Source organism: Eucalyptus grandis, chromosome 1, assembly GCF_016545825.1.
Source record: "Eucalyptus grandis isolate ANBG69807.140 chromosome 1, ASM1654582v1, whole genome shotgun sequence".
Lineage (NCBI taxonomy): Eukaryota > Viridiplantae > Streptophyta > Magnoliopsida > Myrtales > Myrtaceae > Eucalyptus > Eucalyptus grandis.
Genome location: NC_052612.1, coordinates 419,820 through 437,468, shown reverse-complemented (window position 1 = coordinate 437,468; position 17,649 = coordinate 419,820). Strand labels below are relative to the sequence as shown.

General features: G+C 40.5%; 1 protein-coding gene across 1 annotated transcript; it reads left to right on the top strand.

The window, feature by feature from the left end:
• Positions 1-1,094: 1,094 nt before the first annotated feature.
• On the top strand, positions 1,095-2,122 carry LOC104429843 (hypothetical protein). Its single transcript, XM_010042641.3, has 2 exons — positions 1,095-1,187; positions 1,380-2,122. Coding segments are annotated over exons 1-2 (546 nt in total). The 5' UTR covers positions 1,095-1,185; the 3' UTR covers positions 1,924-2,122.
• Positions 2,123-17,649: the final 15,527 nt, after the last annotated feature.

Below are 17,649 nucleotides of genomic sequence, written 5' to 3'. Positions count from 1 at the left end.
TGTGCAAGAGTAGAGGAAGAATTATCACTTTTGTTATATTATTATTCACGTTTCTATTTTGCATATGGTTTATGTTTAGTGATGCAAATGAATTAATCGAAGTAACACATTTTCCATACAAAAAAACAGAAGCACACTATCGAAAGAGGAGTTTCACCATACGAAATTTTTGAAGGTACCAGACGCCAATCTTCCATTTTCTATCTGTTAGACACTCTGAACCTCCAAGTAAACAAGATGCGTTGCTTTTCCGCACTTATCAGATGAGCTACACATCACGCTTTTTGCTTTGCTGAGATAGCAAAGGATTGTCTGTGAAGAGACTTTTATCGGATCAATCACTAATATCTTTTTCATGAAGCTCCCCCATAATGTTATTGGGTTGCTTTTATTGACAGTTAATTATCCCAGGAATTATATGCAGTCTCGGTTGCAAAAGCGTCTCTCCACGTTTGTAAGACACCAAACGAATTCATATTTGCCTCACCAAATTCGGGATTTCTCCAGATAAAGCTGTAATAGGCTTTTGTTCTTCTGTACAACTCATTTAACCTACTTAAATTGAACAGTATAGAAGAGAAAGGAGGAGCAAAATAGCTATTCTTCAAGAAACACATAACCGTTCTGCAGCCCACATGGAAACATACGACAATGGAATAGAGGTTTATTGTCTTATTCTTTCTTATGTTTATGCAGAACGGATCTGGTTAAGTCTTAGAGTAATTCTGTATACCTCATTTCTTCCATTGTCTCGAAGGTATCGAATTCAGTCCGCAACTATATACAACGTTAGTTTACGAATAAAATGTGTGGGTTTCTATTACGAGGTTTCGATAATCTTATAATCAGTTCGGTTTCTGTTCGCACGTTAATACATAAAGTGGAAGGCTATTGATTACACTTGGCGTTGCGTGATAATTAAAGGAAGAATCTGGTCACCCAACATGCCTCACGAAAATGTAGCCAAAGCAGCAGAACAGGATACGGTTGCATCATCTTTTTTTTTTTTAATAACCTATTTATCTTTTCTTTCTTTTTCTCCCTTTTCTCAATCTCGCTTGTAACCTCAGGCAAGGAATATGTCACAGTTGCACCAGCTACTTTACAAATTCATACCCCTCCTCCCTCCATTCCATCCCTTAATCCCATTGAAATTGTTGAATCGTGGCGACTGCAGCTAATCAAATGTCCTCCCTCCCTCCCTCTCTCTCTCTCTCTCTCTCTCTCTCTCTCTCTCTCTCTCTCTCTCTCTATTCCCATGCAATATTACTTACGTATGATTATCTGCATGCATGCAATCCTGTGAAGAAGTTGGTTTGGTACCCTGTTAATTGTTCAATAACATTTGATTTACTATTGTCATGGATCTGTTGTGGTAGGGACCGGAAGAAGAAAATAGAGAAATTCCAAACGGTGCTGGACGATCTGGTGAACGTGAACTCCCTCTTCACCTTCGCGATGTTCATCGGGATATCCTTCGTGAGTGCCAACCCCCACAGCCTCGTGTCTCAGAAAGAGTGCCAAACTAGCCAGGCAACGAGAATGTTGCTTATGCTCGACGAGGTGGTTTCCTTCGTGTGCTTCCTGCTCTCGAGCATCGTCGCCACGGCCCTCAAGATGCACCTCTCCACGCAGCTCTCCGAGATCGACGACCACCACGAACCCAAACCGGGGGGGCTGCCGATGAAAGGATTGAGGAGCTTCATGATCACGGTGTCGGTGGCCAGTTCGGTCCTCGGCTGCGTCTACCTGACTCTGTCGATGTTCAACGTGATCCGCGTGCTCCTCGGGAATATCACTTGCGGAGACAGCGACACAGTTCAGGCCGCTGGGGCCTTGATTGCCATCAACGTCCTGGCACTGCTCGTCTATGCGCCCTCCATGGGGTACGCTGTCTTTCAATCCCACTCCATGCTCGATTAAACAAACCGAGCTAAATAATCCCCAAACTAGTATTCCAATTCTCCGCCAATATCATCATGTGTGGATGCGATGGTAATCACGGCGATGTTCTTTTCTTTCGTTCATTACTTGCCCCGTCGCAATCGGATATTTGTGTACGTCGGCCTGCATAAAAATGGTTTTTATTAACGTAATGTTTTGAGTTGATTCTGGGCAAAAAGCAGTGCACTTAACACACCAATCTCAATGGTTTAGCATGAAAAGTCAAATCAAGTGTCATTTCAGATGATCGTATCCATGTCCTGAATTTAACCAGCACGGAAGCCCAACCCCCATGGGAAGCGTGTAGTGGTCTTCAAAGCGTATGAGCCATTATCATCTTTGGCCCCCTTTATAAAAGTAAAACATATGAATTACTTCATACAAATCAAAGTTATTTGGATTATTGATGACAAAAAGTCGCACTCCACAAAGAGACCCACGTAATTAATATCTCAGATGATGTCGGTTCGCATCGACTATAGGCCATGTAATGAATAAACTCTTCGTTTACAAAGTCCAACATAGAAACAGAATTTGAGCAACGTCACCACCGGTGGCCATACGAGGTCGGCCACCCTCTTTGAGGCCCTAGCTGAGAGTACGGGAGGGGTCCAAATTCGAGTCATTTGGTTTCTTATCGACACGGGTTTGGAATAAAAAGTGAGTCTTTTTAAGTGGGTCAAGATTTGATACACTCATACCCAATCTTATTAAAACTAGAATGACCTTTTTTTTACTAGATTTTCTTCCTTTTTTCTCCTTTTTTTTAAAAAAAAAGCCGCATCTTCATATGCAAACGTCTCGTGCTATAGTGATGCGTGCCTAACCAATAAGTAGAAAATCGCCATATTAATCGATAATTTGTTATATCTTCTAAGCAATTGCAAAAGCAGTTTGCTCCATGCATTAAAATAACAAATAACTAAACAGAAATTTGAAAACTTTCACAATCTCTATAATCAATTGAGTTAGCAATATCAGACAAATGAATGTCTAGGGACCATGGTAAAGCTGGTCTCGTTAAAGAGTATCATCAAGAGTGAACATTGTACCGCCTGTTGAGGAAATTTCCCAAATCGATTATGAAGATTGAAAACATTCCTTTATGTATTTAATGATCCTAATGATAAGTTTTCTAGGTGTAATTCTTGGAGCAAATATTTTCATGAGATTCAAGACACTAGTGAATCTGGTTTTCTACATAAAGATATGATTATATCTTCTTGATCAAAGGCAAATGTGTAATTTGCAAGGATTATCTAGACAATTAGACGTTAGGAGAACTTTCTATATTTTGGTATGATGTGAACACAACAGCTAGGAAATTGGCCCGGATTTCTTTCTACATATTGATTGTCCAGGAGGGATGATGTCGCGACCTCTCTTTCGATCTCCCTTATGCTCGTCTGCGTGCGGAAGCTAATGGCTCGCTAAGTATTAGACTTAGCCGAGCTCTCCCATAACTACCAATTCATGAGTTTATGGTCTGAATTTTTAACTTGTAAGTTAATTTCATTTAGGAGTCGTCACTGTTGGAGAAAACTTCCTTGAGTGTTTTGAAGCTGACAAAACGTTTCCATCAATCTAGTCTGAAGACTTGCAGACTCTTCCATCAAAGTTTGAAGACTTTGGACTGCCAGACTCAAGACTCAAAGTCAATCCTCATTGACAGTTTCTAGACCGTCGAAGAAAGCTTATCCAAAACTGGATGTTTCGTTAAGGATTTGACTTTATCGACTGGAGAAGATCTCTTGGTTGGATATAGCATGCCGGAATTCATTATTCAAATCAAGATTGATTCAGGGATTATGGATCCGTTGATTGGCGAAGTATACTTGGAAGGTTCTACTTATGGAAACCTAGATCCTGATTGTATGGGTGAGCAGGATTGATGGGCTATCGTCATGTTCCTTAAATAGCTCGAAGATCTTCCTAATTGATTCTGTCCAACAGGTAGATTGGAAGAATTCCTTTGGTAAGTGCCAACGGGTGTGATGGCATAATGGAGTATATAAGGAAGACGTTCCAGTTAATCGAGTGGGTGTGCGATAGAAGAATTTCAAAGTCTGAAGCTCCTTATTCTTTGTCAATTAAACTGTTGAGCGAAATCTTGTACGCAAAAGAGAGTCTATATCTTTGAGAGACCTTGAGGTGTAGTAGAGTCTCTACACTGTGGAATCAAGGAAGAGCTTTTTTGTAACAACTCTTTTGTTCATAGTGAAATCCAAATGCCGGTGGGTGTCGGTGCGAAAAGAGTGGACGTAGGCTTGGATTAAGCCAAACCACTATTGTGACATCCAGAATTTTCAGTATTGTTTTCTATTAAATTAATCGGGCATTTCATTGACGCGTCTATAGGGTTGTTCTCAGAGCTGATCACTCTCGAGATAACTAGACTAGTTGGGTAAGCCATTAAAGAATATTAAGGCAATAGACTTGAGAATTCGACTAGGAATCGGCTTCTCGACCGTGTTCATCTTTAGAGGTCATTACTGCACAGTTAAAGATCAAATTGAGATCAGAGATAGGTCGGTTCGACTGAGATGTGTGGCTGATCGTGGGTGACTCCACTAAATTGGAAAATTCTCGTCGACCGGCACTAATTTGATTTTCGTCGTTTTGGTACCCCCGTGTTGGTAGTCGAGCCCTCGAGATTTTCACGACAATTGAGAGTCGCCAATGTGTCGAGTGGGTTCATTGTGGCTCGAAGAAAATCGACCATGAGTCAATTGCCCTAAAAGTTCTGAAAACTACTCGGTAGTCTAGGTCACACTAAAAGCACGGAGTGAAATTAACCGTCGATTTGAGTCGGATTTCGAAATCGAAAGTTCAAGATGTCACAAGCTATTTTAGGAACATCAACTCAGCCTCGAAGATTTTTCGGAGGTCCCGAGATTTTTTACGGAAATTGGGTTCGGATGTCATGGAAATTTGGCCGAAGTTCAGATTGGCTAAATTAATGGGAAATTTGACTTTTGGGTTGAGCTTGTGTGTGTCGAAGATTTATAGAAAATTTCTTGGGATTTTTCTACATCAAAATTGGACCTCAATTTGGAGAGATTGGAATTGAAATTTAGTTCGCCTTAGTTAAAAATCGAATCTTAAGATGGGGGTGTGCAACATTGGTATCAATTTGGATTTTTGGTGGATTCTTGAATGAGGAAAAATGCTAGGACGATCAATGAATGATCAATTGAATTTGTGAGAATCAAATTGAGATGGAATTAAGAGAGAATGGTTGTGTAATTTAAGCCATCTCCCCCCCAAATTCGTGTACTTCACCTAGCAAAGAACATTGGGACCATTTTGGCTTCTAGAAGAGGGGTCATGTTGATCATTGAAGACCAAGTAATTATACATGGCCTATAATGATCTTTGGAAATATATTTGCAAAATATCAAGCATAAGGGGCCCTCACCCCTCATTCCTATCCATCTCTTTTATTTCTCTCAAGCTCAATCGACCCCCCTTCTCTCCCGATTACTTCGTGCGACGCCAGCACCAGCAGAGAGAAAAGAATCCAGCTTCTTCAATCTTCGGTCAGCTTGCATCAAAGGAAAGCCCACACACACTCCACTCACGCCAGCTACGAGATCTTCAATTTAAGCTGCTCCTCGCCACTTGTCCATGTCCTGTGGATCTTCCGTCAATAGCAGCAGAGTTTCTCCCATTCGGTTGACCTTGCAACGCCAGCGAAGATCCCTGCAGCAGCTCCACCGAGTCCAATGTCTTCAGCCCGTGCATATCGTGGAGTTCACGAAGACCGAGGCCAGCGAAGCAGCGCCCACGAGCAGCTCCCATCTTCAGTCTTCCCCTGTGGTGTGCCCTCAGCTCGACGCCAGCCCGCCAGTCAACTCCAACGCCCTCAGAAGACCACCGATTCAACCAAGTCCTCGCCCACGCAAATCCAGCAACCGAAGCCGCTCCCCATCTCTGCCATGTTTCGGTCGATTTCACTGGTCAAAGTCCAGCTGAAAACCATTGAAGATTGACCGAGGAAATCCCCCACCGAGCGAAGCCCTGCCACGAAGCAAATCCAATTTCCTCTCCATCTTCAGCGCCCGAAGTTCCTCACGTGGCCAGCTCCACCTTCGTTTATTCACAAATCAGTTCACCGAGGGCAGCATCGATCGGTCAATTGACCGCATACTCCCACGACCAGCTGCACGCGTGTCCTCAGCCCAAACCGAAGCTTCAGTCCAGCAATCCTTCAGTCCAGTGGCAAGCGAAGCCATTGAAGCAGGTCGTGAAATCCAGCAATCCTCAGGCCCAGTAAAGCCAGTAATTTCGGGCCATAGTGCAGTCTTCAAGCCCATTCAAATATTACACCAACAGCAGCCCATTGAGGCCAAGTCAGCAGAAGTTTTGGCCCAAGCTCAGCCCAGCAAGTTGATTATTTTCACAAGTCAGCCCAGTCTTTGAAGTCCTGCGGCCCAAGAAGCCCAGCAAGTGCTATTTCAGTCAAGCTTGGCCCATTTCAGTAATAAATCTTAGTTTGGCTGAGATTTGTTGGGCCCAAGTTAAAGGCCCGGTCTAAGTCCGCCGGTGTTGTCGAAAGTCCGATTTCGGCTGCCGTCGCGTCGCCGTCGCGGTGATTCGGTCTCCGCTTTTGCCAAGTGAGTTTTACTCAATAATGCTTTATTAGTTTGCTAATTATGCCTTAGGGTTGGTTAGATTTAATTACATGCACTTAGGTGGTTAGATTAGGTTAGAACAATTAATTTAGTGACTTAATGATGCATGATAGGTGGTTAGACCTAGCTATTAGCAAGTACAAAGGTTTGGTTATTTATTGAATGCATCTCGGGATTTTTCCCGACCCGTTTCGGGCTCCAATAAGGCAATATGGGCCTAAATTGGATTTTTAATATTTATTTATTTATTTTCGAAATTAATTAATTATTTATTTATTTTTCCGGAAATTCAACCGAGATGGCCGGTGACCGGAATTTCGTGCTGATTGTCGTGGTGCAGTTCGTTTATTTATTTGAGCTCTACGTTGTGTGGAATTGAATTTATTGTGGAATTTTAGGAATTGTCTTAAATTGTTTGTTATTGAATATTTGATTGGTAATGGCCAAGCATGGGTATATAGCGCCAGTACGTTGATGGGCTATATAGTAGGGAGAATGGTGAGAGCTAACTGTGAACATTATTGGTTGAGACCAATTAGGTACGATGTTATTGGACATACGTGGTTCGGTGATTGGAAGTATCACTGGTGAAAACGGCGCCTTAAAGAACGCACGTAAATGACTTATAGACAAACGTGGTTCGGTGGTTATGGGAATATCACTGGTGAAAACGGCGCCTTAAAGAACTCACGATGTTGTCTATAGCCGATGTCACCTTGGCGAAAACGGCGCCCTTGAAAGGACACGTGGTTCGGTGATCGAGGATATCACTGGTGAAAACGGCGCCTTAAAGAACGCACGGTGTCGGTGATCGGTATGTCATTGGCGAAAACGACGCCCGAGAAACACATGTGATTTGGTGAATGAGTACACCACTGGGAAATCGTGGTATGAGTGGGAATGACCTAGAAAGGGTCTGGCTGACATGTAATCGACTTAGTCGATTGACCAGTGCTTGATCGAATGTCGTGAATTGTTTGAATATCTGTGTTTAACCTTGAATTGCAGGTTGGAACTGAGGCCAAGGTAAGTCCTCTGACTCGTGTTGTGCTTAGGCAACCGTATTGTGTATTAGTTTACTAATCGAGTCGTAGGAGGTAGGACTCGCTGAGACGTGGTCTCATTGGTTATTGAATAACCACTTCAGGACCCTGAGGAGAAGCTAAGGAAGAGGAACCTGAAGGGGAGAAAGACTTTTGAAGAAGTTGATGACCCAAGGAGGGATTTTGAATATAACCCGGATGTGGATTGAGATCCCATCCCTTTTGTGAACCTTGTCTTAGCATACATAGGTGTGAGACAAGTATGTTGTGAATAGTATTGTAAATATGCTATGAGTTGTGCTGTTAATGAAAGTGTGGTTATGAATTTCAATATGAAAAATATGGCCTACTTTCCTATCCCATTGTTTTATTGTCTGGGGATTTATAACTGCTTCTGCATGTGCTTAATAAAAAGAAAGGGTCGGCGATACATAGTCCTGGGATATTGCATTCTAAAATCGACCAAGTAGAAGGATGTGCACACGTCGAGGATCGGGGCGTGACAACTATAATCTCTGTGTTCATATTCTCTTCCCTACGCTCTTTTACCTTGATCGTAACTCGTGTTGTCTACAAGAGACGAATTTCCTTTTCATAATCTATTGTTGATTAGTGCTGCACACTTATCTCGTAAAATTGTTTTTACACCTATTCAGCCCCCTCTAGGTGCTCATACTAGCTTTCACAATTGGTATAAGAGCTTGTGTACTCACTTAAATTGAAGTGTTTTACTTCGGAGTTAAAGATCCATGGTAGTATGTTGGCTCCAGGACTGGTTGAAGGGCAAAGCAATACTAGACCACCTTATTTTGATGGAAATGAATATAACATATGGAAAAACAAGATGAAGGCATTTCTAAGATCAAAGGATCCTCTAGAATGGGATGTGGTAGACAAAGGAATCATTCCTAAAGCTGCATCTGTCTCAGAAAGAGGAAAATAAGCCATTGAGTCTAGCGAAATGACTCAAGAAGAGATAACCAAGAGACAAGCTCTTGATGCAAAAGCAATTTATTCTTTATATTGTGCATTATCACCCTCTGAATATAATAGAATATCTTCTTGTGATACAGCTAAAGAAGTCTGGGATAGATTACACATCACCTATGAAGGAACTGATCGAGTGAAAGAAACCAGAATCAACATTCTGCTCGGTCAATACGAAGCATTCAAAATGAAATCAGGAGAATCTATCACTGACATGTTTAGTCGTTTTATAGAAATCGTGAATGGTCTTGAAAATCAAGGTCAATCAATTTCTAATCCCATGAAAGTAAACAAGCTACTGCTTGGACTCTCTAAGGATTGGAATCACATAAAGACCTCAATAAGGGAGACACAAAGAATTATGCCACTTTCTGTCGATGAATTGGTTGGGACTCTTCAGTCTTATGAAGTGGAGCAAATCAATGAAGATGAAGATCCTAAAGGTAAGAAATCCATTGCATTAAAATCTAATGATGATTCGATGTCACGAGTTCTGAAGACGATATGGATGATGAGGAGCTTGCTCTCATGATAAGAAGATTCAGAAAGCTAAATAGAAAGGGGAGAAGATTTAATCCAAAGAAACAAAGTTTTCAAAAGCAACAGACTAAGTCTGTTGAGGATGATGAATCCAATAGAGATGTAGTCTGTTTTGAATATAAGAAAAATGGACACATCAGACCCAACTGTCCCCTTCTGAGGAAAAAGAAAGGAAAAGCTGAGAAATATCGAAAGGCACTCAAAGCAGAAACTTAGAGTGATATAGAATGTGAAGAAATTGATGATGATTATGCCAATATTTGTCTCATGGCGCAATCAGACTCAGATTCAAACTCCGAGAGAGACTCAGATTCAGACAGTGAATTCAAGATAAGTAATTTGAATATTTCTTTTAGAGTCTCTAGATACATTGATGAATTGTGTCTTAGTCTCAAAACTTCTCTCAAAAGGATTTCCGAACTCAAAAGAGAAAATTCTGCACTAAAGCAACAGGAAAATGTTTGGAAAGAAAATGTCAAAAGTCTAGACAATAGTGTTACTACTTTGAAAGAAAATGCAGATAATCTTTCAAAAGAAAATGCATTCTTGAAAAATGATATCTCAAATATTTCTAAAAGATTTTCTATAGGATCTGAGAAACTTGAAAAAATTCTTTTACCACAAAGACCTTACTTCAACAAATTAGGTTTAGGAATGACTGCTGAAACCATTCATCTAATTGATTTTCCTAAAGTAAAGGAAATAATTAAGTAAAGACCTACAAGAGATGCTTACAAAAATCATTTCCAAAAGGTTTTTGTAAACCAGGAGGTCGCAGTGCTCTTAGATGTTCTAAGTGCAATAGCTCAGACCATTTTGGGAAAGAATGTCCTATGGTTTGAAAACCTGTTAAGAAGGTATGGGCAAAGACCGTATATTACACTAACACCAATGGATCCAAGAAAATATGGGTACCAAAGAAAGCTTGAGTCTCTTTTCTAAATGCAGGTCACTATCAAGAAAAAAGATTAAATGGCACCTAGATAGTTGATGCTCAAGGCATATGACAGAGATTCAAATTGTTTCATAAAGCTTGTTCAAGTTAATGGTGGAAAAGTTTCATTTGGAGGAAACATCAAAGGAAGAATTGTGGGATACGGAATTGTAAAGATTGGAAGCCTCACGATCAATAATGTTTCCTTAGTGGAAGGACTCAACTACAATTTGCTAAGTATCAGTTAGCTGTGCGACACCGGTTTCAAAATCAATTTTCAAGAGGGAATATATTCAGGAACCAGTAAAGACTCCTCTCAGTCTTTCATAGGTCGAAGACATGGATCTACCTCTTGGATGTCAAATCAGATGAAACCCAATGTCTAATCTCAATTCAAGAAGAAGCAAACTTATGGCACAGAAAACTTGGGCACATCAACATAAAGCAAATAGCCAAAATTTCAGCAAAGAAGCTTGTTTGTGGTCTACCCAATCTGTCATACCAAAAGTTTGATCTATGCACACCATGTGTGTTGGGAAAATAGGTAAGAAACTATTCAAACCAATAAATCAAGTTTCCACTAATCGTGTACTGTAGCTCTTGCATATGGATCTCTTTGGACCAACTAGAACTCAGAGCATTGGAGGTAAGAAATACTGTTTAGTGATTGTGGATGATTATTCACGATTCACTTGGGTATATTTTCTAGCAAGTAAGTCTGAAACCTTTTCTTATTTTACAAAGTTTGCTAAAAAGGTTCAAAATGAGAAAGGGTATGTTATTTCGAGTATACGAACAGACTATGGAGGTGAATTTGAAAATCAAGACTTTACAAAATTCTGTGATGAATCTGGTTTTCAGTATGTGTTCTCTTCTCCATATACTCCAGAGCAAAATGGAGTTGTGGAAAGAAAGAATAGATTGCTTCAAGAAATGGCTAGAACTCCTTTAATTGAAAGTAACATCTCTTCACGTTTCTGGGCTGAAGCAGTTTCTACAGCATGTTATATTATTAATAGAATCTTTCTAAGGCCTATTCTGGAGAAAACTTCCTACGAGTTATTCAAAGGAAAGAAGCCCATTGTTTCGTATTGTGGGATCCCAAAATTCATGACGACCTCTAGTTACATTAAAGTCTATGAATAGGTGATGGAAGTACCATCAAATTATTTTATGGCCATTTAATCCATAATTTGCAATAAAATTTATGGCCAAGCTTTTAATGGATAATTATGTGATAGGAAAGAAAATTCTATCATTGGCCATGTGTATTATAAATTGAAATTTATGGATTTGTGACTACAAGTTTTATGGCCTTATTATTTTGGCAAGTTAGGTATTTATTTAAGTGGAAAATGTTAATAGATTATTAAAATGTTAGTGGGCCGAAATTCTTAGGCCAAGCTAGCCCAAAAACCCAGCCCAAGACCCCCACCACTTCGGCCCAAAGCCAGGCCCATGAAGCCCATTGGGCCGTCGACCAAGCTGGCCCCAAGCCCAGCCGGATGGAGCCCCTCTTGCATGGCAAATTGCCAAGTGTTCTTCCCTAGTTTCCAAGTGTGGCTGCCCCCATTGGCCATCTTGGGCGGCCACATGCAGCTTTCAATCATTTCAAATGATTGAAGGAAAGGGAAATTAAGAGAGGGAGAGTGGCCGGTTTTGGTGAGTGAGAGAGAGAGAGAGAGAGAGAGAGAGAGAGAGAGAGAGAGAGAGAGCTGTCGAGAGAGTGAGAGAGGGAAACCGAGAGAGGAGGAGGAGGCCGTGCGAAGAAGAAGGAAGAGAGTTTGTCCGCCTGTTCGTCCGCTGTTCGTTGCTGCTTTGCCTCTGTTTGCTGCTGTTTTGTGCTTGAATCTAAGGCAAGTGAAGTCCTAAAACCTACCCTTTTCATTGCTGTGATGTGTGTGTAGAAGATGGTGAATGTTGGTTGCGGTAGATGTGATGAAAAGTCGAAGCTTTGGGGAGAAATTCGTTGGCCATGCATGCTGTTTCTGGAAAGACCAGTCCGACTGTCCATGAGATTGTGTGTTGCATGTGACTTTTTAGTCAGAATATTGTTTTTATTTATTCATGAAAGTTGTAGAGAACATCTTGAAGTATAACATACTAAAATTTGAGACAAAATGGAAAATTATTGAGGGGTGAAACCCTTTTTCTACGAAAACATTAGATCTGGAAACTGTTTTGTTGACCTCTTGGTGATTTCGTGTGTTGCATGTGACTTTTTATTTGGAATTTCACTTCGACCTCTTCATGAAAGTTGTAGAGAACATCCTGAAGAATAACATAATGAAATTTTAGATAAAACGAACAAGTATTTCTTGGTAAAAAAATTTTCCTTTGTAGAGACTAGATCTGGAATTCGTTGTGATGACCTTCAGTGGTTTCGTGGTCTGTAAAGTAACTTTCTTGTTGAAATTTCACTTCGGTTTCTTAACAAATGTTGTAAAGGACATCCTGAGGTTTAACATATCGAACATTTAGAGAAAAAAAACAAGAGTAGGTAGGTGAAATCGTGGTCTTTCGGAGATGGTTAGATCTGGAAATTTTGGTACTAGGAACATAAGTTTTAACCACCTACCTAGGATGAATCTGACTTTGATGTCTTCATGAAGTATTTACCTTATGGTCTTGGCTATCATATAGTCGAATTTCATAATTTTTAAATGTTATTTGTGTATTTAATCGAAAATATTTCTAAAACTATGTAATCTGATGTGTTCGGACTTGGTAATGTTGCAATGCGTGGTCTATACCGTTTTTTATGAGGTTATTTTGGAAAAGTGTTCTGCATGAAATATATTTTTTTATGTCTTGCCTACAACATATTAAAATTTCGTGATTTTTGAAGTTCATTTGCCTATTTAACCAAAAATGTTTCAAAAACTGTGCAAGTGGAACGGACAGAATTAGTAGTGCTGTGATGCGTGTCTGTACCGAATTATATGGGGATCTTTTGGTGTAGTGTTCTTCATGAAATATCTGCCCTTATGTCTTGGATATCACATGTTCAAATTTCATAATTTTTGAAGGTCATTTGGGTATTTAATTAAATTTTTTTCTAAAACTGTGCAAGCTGGATTGAGCGAATTTCAAAAGCTGTAATGCATGGACTATTTTGTTTTGTATGAAATTCTGGTGGTGTTGTGTTCTTCATGAGATATCTGCCTTTAGGTCTCGTCTATAATGTGCTAAGTTTTCGGAATTTATTAATGTCATTTACTAATTTTTCTGGAGCTTTAATTAGAGGAATGCATTCTGATTTATTTGAAAAAAAAGACTGATGTGTTTTGAAAAATAAATGAAATTCTCCATGTGATGAAATACTTTGAGTGGTTGATTTTTCTGCATATGTGATAGCATATGTCATGTTAATTGGCATGAAAAGTTGGTTGAGATCCTTGATATTGTTACATCAAATGCTATGTTGAAATTGAGATACATGTATAAATGTGAATTGAGATGGTAACAAGACCGTCGGAGGTGTGAGCCGACGATGTCTCGGGAGTGTCGAGATGCCTGAAATATGGGGGTGCCGGATGCCCGGTGGCTTAGTGGCGTAATTCCGGAGGGTCCTCGGGAGTTTCGAGATGCTCGGTAGTATACGGTACGTAATTCCAGGGGGAATGCCTGGTGGTATGTCGGTACGTAATCCCGAAAGCCCTAGAGGTGTGAGCCGGGGGGGATTCCTCGTGATGCTAGTTGGGATGCGAGATGCCCGGAATGTGGGGCTGCCGGTTGCCCGGAGGTTTGTGCCGGAGGTTCCTCGCGATGCCAAGTTGGGTGCGAGCGATAAATTGTTGGATGCAAACATTGGTCCTTGGAAAGAAAAACTGATGAGATCCTTGTGAAAGATAAGAATTGAAAATGAATCATGTGCATGGGTGTATGCATATGGCATGATGCATGACCTGCCTATGAAAATAAATTAATGCTATTTGATATTGAAAATGCGATCATGAAGAGATGAATGGATCTCATGATGATGTATGCTTGATAACATAGATGATATGAATCGTGATGGTATATGCACGATGGCATGGTGAGATATGCATGACTGCATGGAGTTATATGCACATATGGCATGGTGATATATGCATGAATGCTTGATGATGAGTGCATGGTGGTATGTGCACATATGGCATGGTGATATATGCATGAATGCTTGATGATGAGTGCATGGTGGTATGTGCACATATGGCATGGTGATATATGCATGAATGCTTGATGATGAGTGCATGATGATATATGCACATATGGTATGATGACATATGCATGGCTGCAAGGTAAGTTATGCTTGAATGCATGAATGATATGTGCTTTGTTATGATACCTTGATTGTTCTGTTTGACGCAATGAGTAGTTTGGTGGATCTTTACTGCTGAGTGGTTGTACTCACCCCTTTTGGGGATTAACATTTTAGATTAGATAAGATTCCTCTACTGCCACTGCCACCAGTAGATGGATCGAGTGGTTGGATATGACCGCAAGGAGGAGGATAGCAAAGGAAGTAACTTTTGGACGCCGACACTGATCGATGGACTTTAAGTATACGATTGTTGGAGGAGATGTCGGTCATCTTTTGAAGTATAGCCAAGTATAGAAAACCATGACATTTTGATGTACCGATGAATGACGTCTATCTGGTTTAAGTAAATAAAAGTGTTTGGCTTTTACCTATAAATGTTTAGTGCGTGTGCATCGTTTTCTGAATATAGGGAAATGAGTTGTTGGATATGCTTCCGTTATATGAATTGCCCAAGGGACTGATCTAAAAGATGTAAACCCCCAGGTTGTATGGATCCGCTGCAATTAAAATGGTATTAGAGTGACATGTTATTAGGGAAAATGAAAGGTAAGCGAACTGTGGCGACCTTAACGGATCGGGGGCCGTCGAGGGGTGCCATATCCTGTTTTGGTATCAGAGCTATGGTCTATTTGGAGTGATAAGGTGCCTCAGATGGAAATGAAGATAGAATGATGCACACCGTAGGATACTAACTGGAATGGTTGACTAACTTTGAACAACGGGTGATGGATATTCACTCGTAGATCCCTGGTAACTAGTGTGATGTTGCTTTTGTGTGTCAGTAACATTCTATGTTACTTATGTGACTTTAGTAATAACCCTAATTAATGATTTGACTAGTGACACTGAGTTGCAAGTTATTCTTGAGGCAAATGCTTGGAAAACTGCAGGGAAATCATGGTACGAACTGGAAGTCATCATTTGTCGAGGGTTGAAGCCTCTGCTGCAAGGGCTGAAACCCGAATGGAAGATATCCTGCAGGCATTGGCTAATATTAGAAATCTGATGGATAGACAAGCGCAACAACAACCTGGAGTGGAACGTCACCCTCAAGGACCGGTGGAACAATTTCTAAAGCTGAAACCACTTAAGTTTAGTGGAATGGAAAGTCCTGAGGAGGCAGAGCAATGGATTGATGGAATGGAACGGATTTTCTGGTTGTTGGACTGTAGTGATGTTGAGAAAATAATTTTGGTAGAGTACCAGCTGGAGGGAAATGCAAAGTTTTGGTGGAGAGCTTCGAGGGATACAATCTTTCCACCAGGTACTGATGTGAACCGGAAGAGTTTGTTAGAGCTTTCAATAGGAAGCATTTCTCGACCGTGCTAAGGATAAGAAGATCATTGAATTTGTCCGGTTGGAACAAAGGGAGCCGACGAGAGGATCAGTATGAGGCAAAATTTTCTGAACTGTCTAGGTATGCTCCCAGATTGATTGAGGATCGTGAGGAAAAGGCTAAGAGATTCCCGAAAGGATTAAGGATTGATATTAGAAAACAATTAGTGCCTCTGAATATAAGAGATTATACTGAGATTTATGAGAGGGCACAGTTGGTGGAGCAAGAGTTAGTGACATATCAATCAGAATCTAAGAGGCAGATGACCTTTAATGATATTCGAAGGGGTAAGAGACCTTATCCTGATCAAGGTCAACCTTGGGAACCCAAGAAAAAGAATAACTTTGGAAATTTTAGAAGAACTTGGAATGGTCCGACTTTTGGGAGGGTACCATACCAAGGTAAATTTTGCTAGAGATGTGGTAGACAACATGGGCCAGGACCTTGTAATAGCTAACTGAGATGTAATGGATGTGGGCAAATAGGACACTTTAAGAGAAATTGTCCACGTAATGGGTTGTAGTCGAATGTTAGCTCGGTGCGACAAGCGCAACAATGCACTGTTGAACCAAATCCACCAAGGAATCCATAGAGGCCACCAGGTTAAGGACATAGGTATGCGGTCACTCAAGAGGAAGCAGGAGTTTCCGAAAATGTTACCTCAGGTACGATTTCGATAGAGGGATAAGAAGGTATATGCGTTATTTGATATGAGTGGCACACATTCATTTGGTTTGAAAAATATAGATGATTGTGAGAATAGGAACAAATCTCTAGGCATGCCTCTTTATATTTCTACATCACTAAAAGATATGTTGTTATCTACGTTAGTATGTGAGATGTGTGAGATAACCCTAGTGGAATGAGATCTGGAAATGGACTTGATAGTGATAGTTATGTATGACTTTGATGTCATCGTAAGAATGAACTAGCTTCGTAAGCAATGGACTAGGATGAATGATCTCCTGAGATAGTACTTACTCGTGCGCTAAGGATAAAACCGTGAGGCTAAGAATGGGATAGGCCAAAGCGGATAATATCTCTGTAAGTTAGTCCCTATCGAAACGAGACCCTCCAATGGATGTGTAGTTTGGGTTCGAACCAGGCGAAAGCTGGTGTACCTGTAACGACCCAATCCGATGAGGGCGGGGAGTGGTCGCCGAGGTCAGAGGACCTGAATAAGGAGCAGCTCCTGGCAGGCTTCTAGGATGGCAAAAAGGGGACAGGAATGAACCGAACTATGAACTGTACTAGGAAGGTAGTGTTCTTGGATAATTTTATTAGAGTGGCGCAGAGGAAGCATGGTTAAGCTTGTGGAACTCTTGTTTGTGAAAAAGAAGGATGGGTTGATGCATTTGACTACAGGCAATTGAATTAGATGACCTATTTGACCAACTGCAAGGAAGTTCGGTCCTTCCTAAAATTGACTTAAAGTCAGGATACCATCAGTTAAGGATTAAGAAAGAAGACATTCCTAAGACCGTATTTAGGACTCGCTATGGATACTAAGAGTTCCTAGTTATGCTATTTGGATTGATGAATGCCTTAGCTGCATTCATGGATTTATTGAATAGAATATTTAAGCCTTATTTGGATCAAATTGTGATTGTCTTCATTTGATGATATCCTGATATATTCTAAAGGACTCAAAGAACATGCACATCATCTAAGCGTAGTGCTGCAAACAAAGCTTAAGAAGTGAATTATGGAGAGTGAGTTATGAATTTAAGGATTAAGTTATGATCATTTGAGCTAAGTAGTGACTTCCTATTACAGGATCTCATTGGAAGTCTTGATGCATTACATGGAGGCATTTAGTATGTATATATTGATCTTGGAAGTCATGAGCTTGAGTGGTCATATGAGACATGAAATTATTTGTGGTATATATGTTGGAATAATAGATTTAATCGATGATGGTCAAC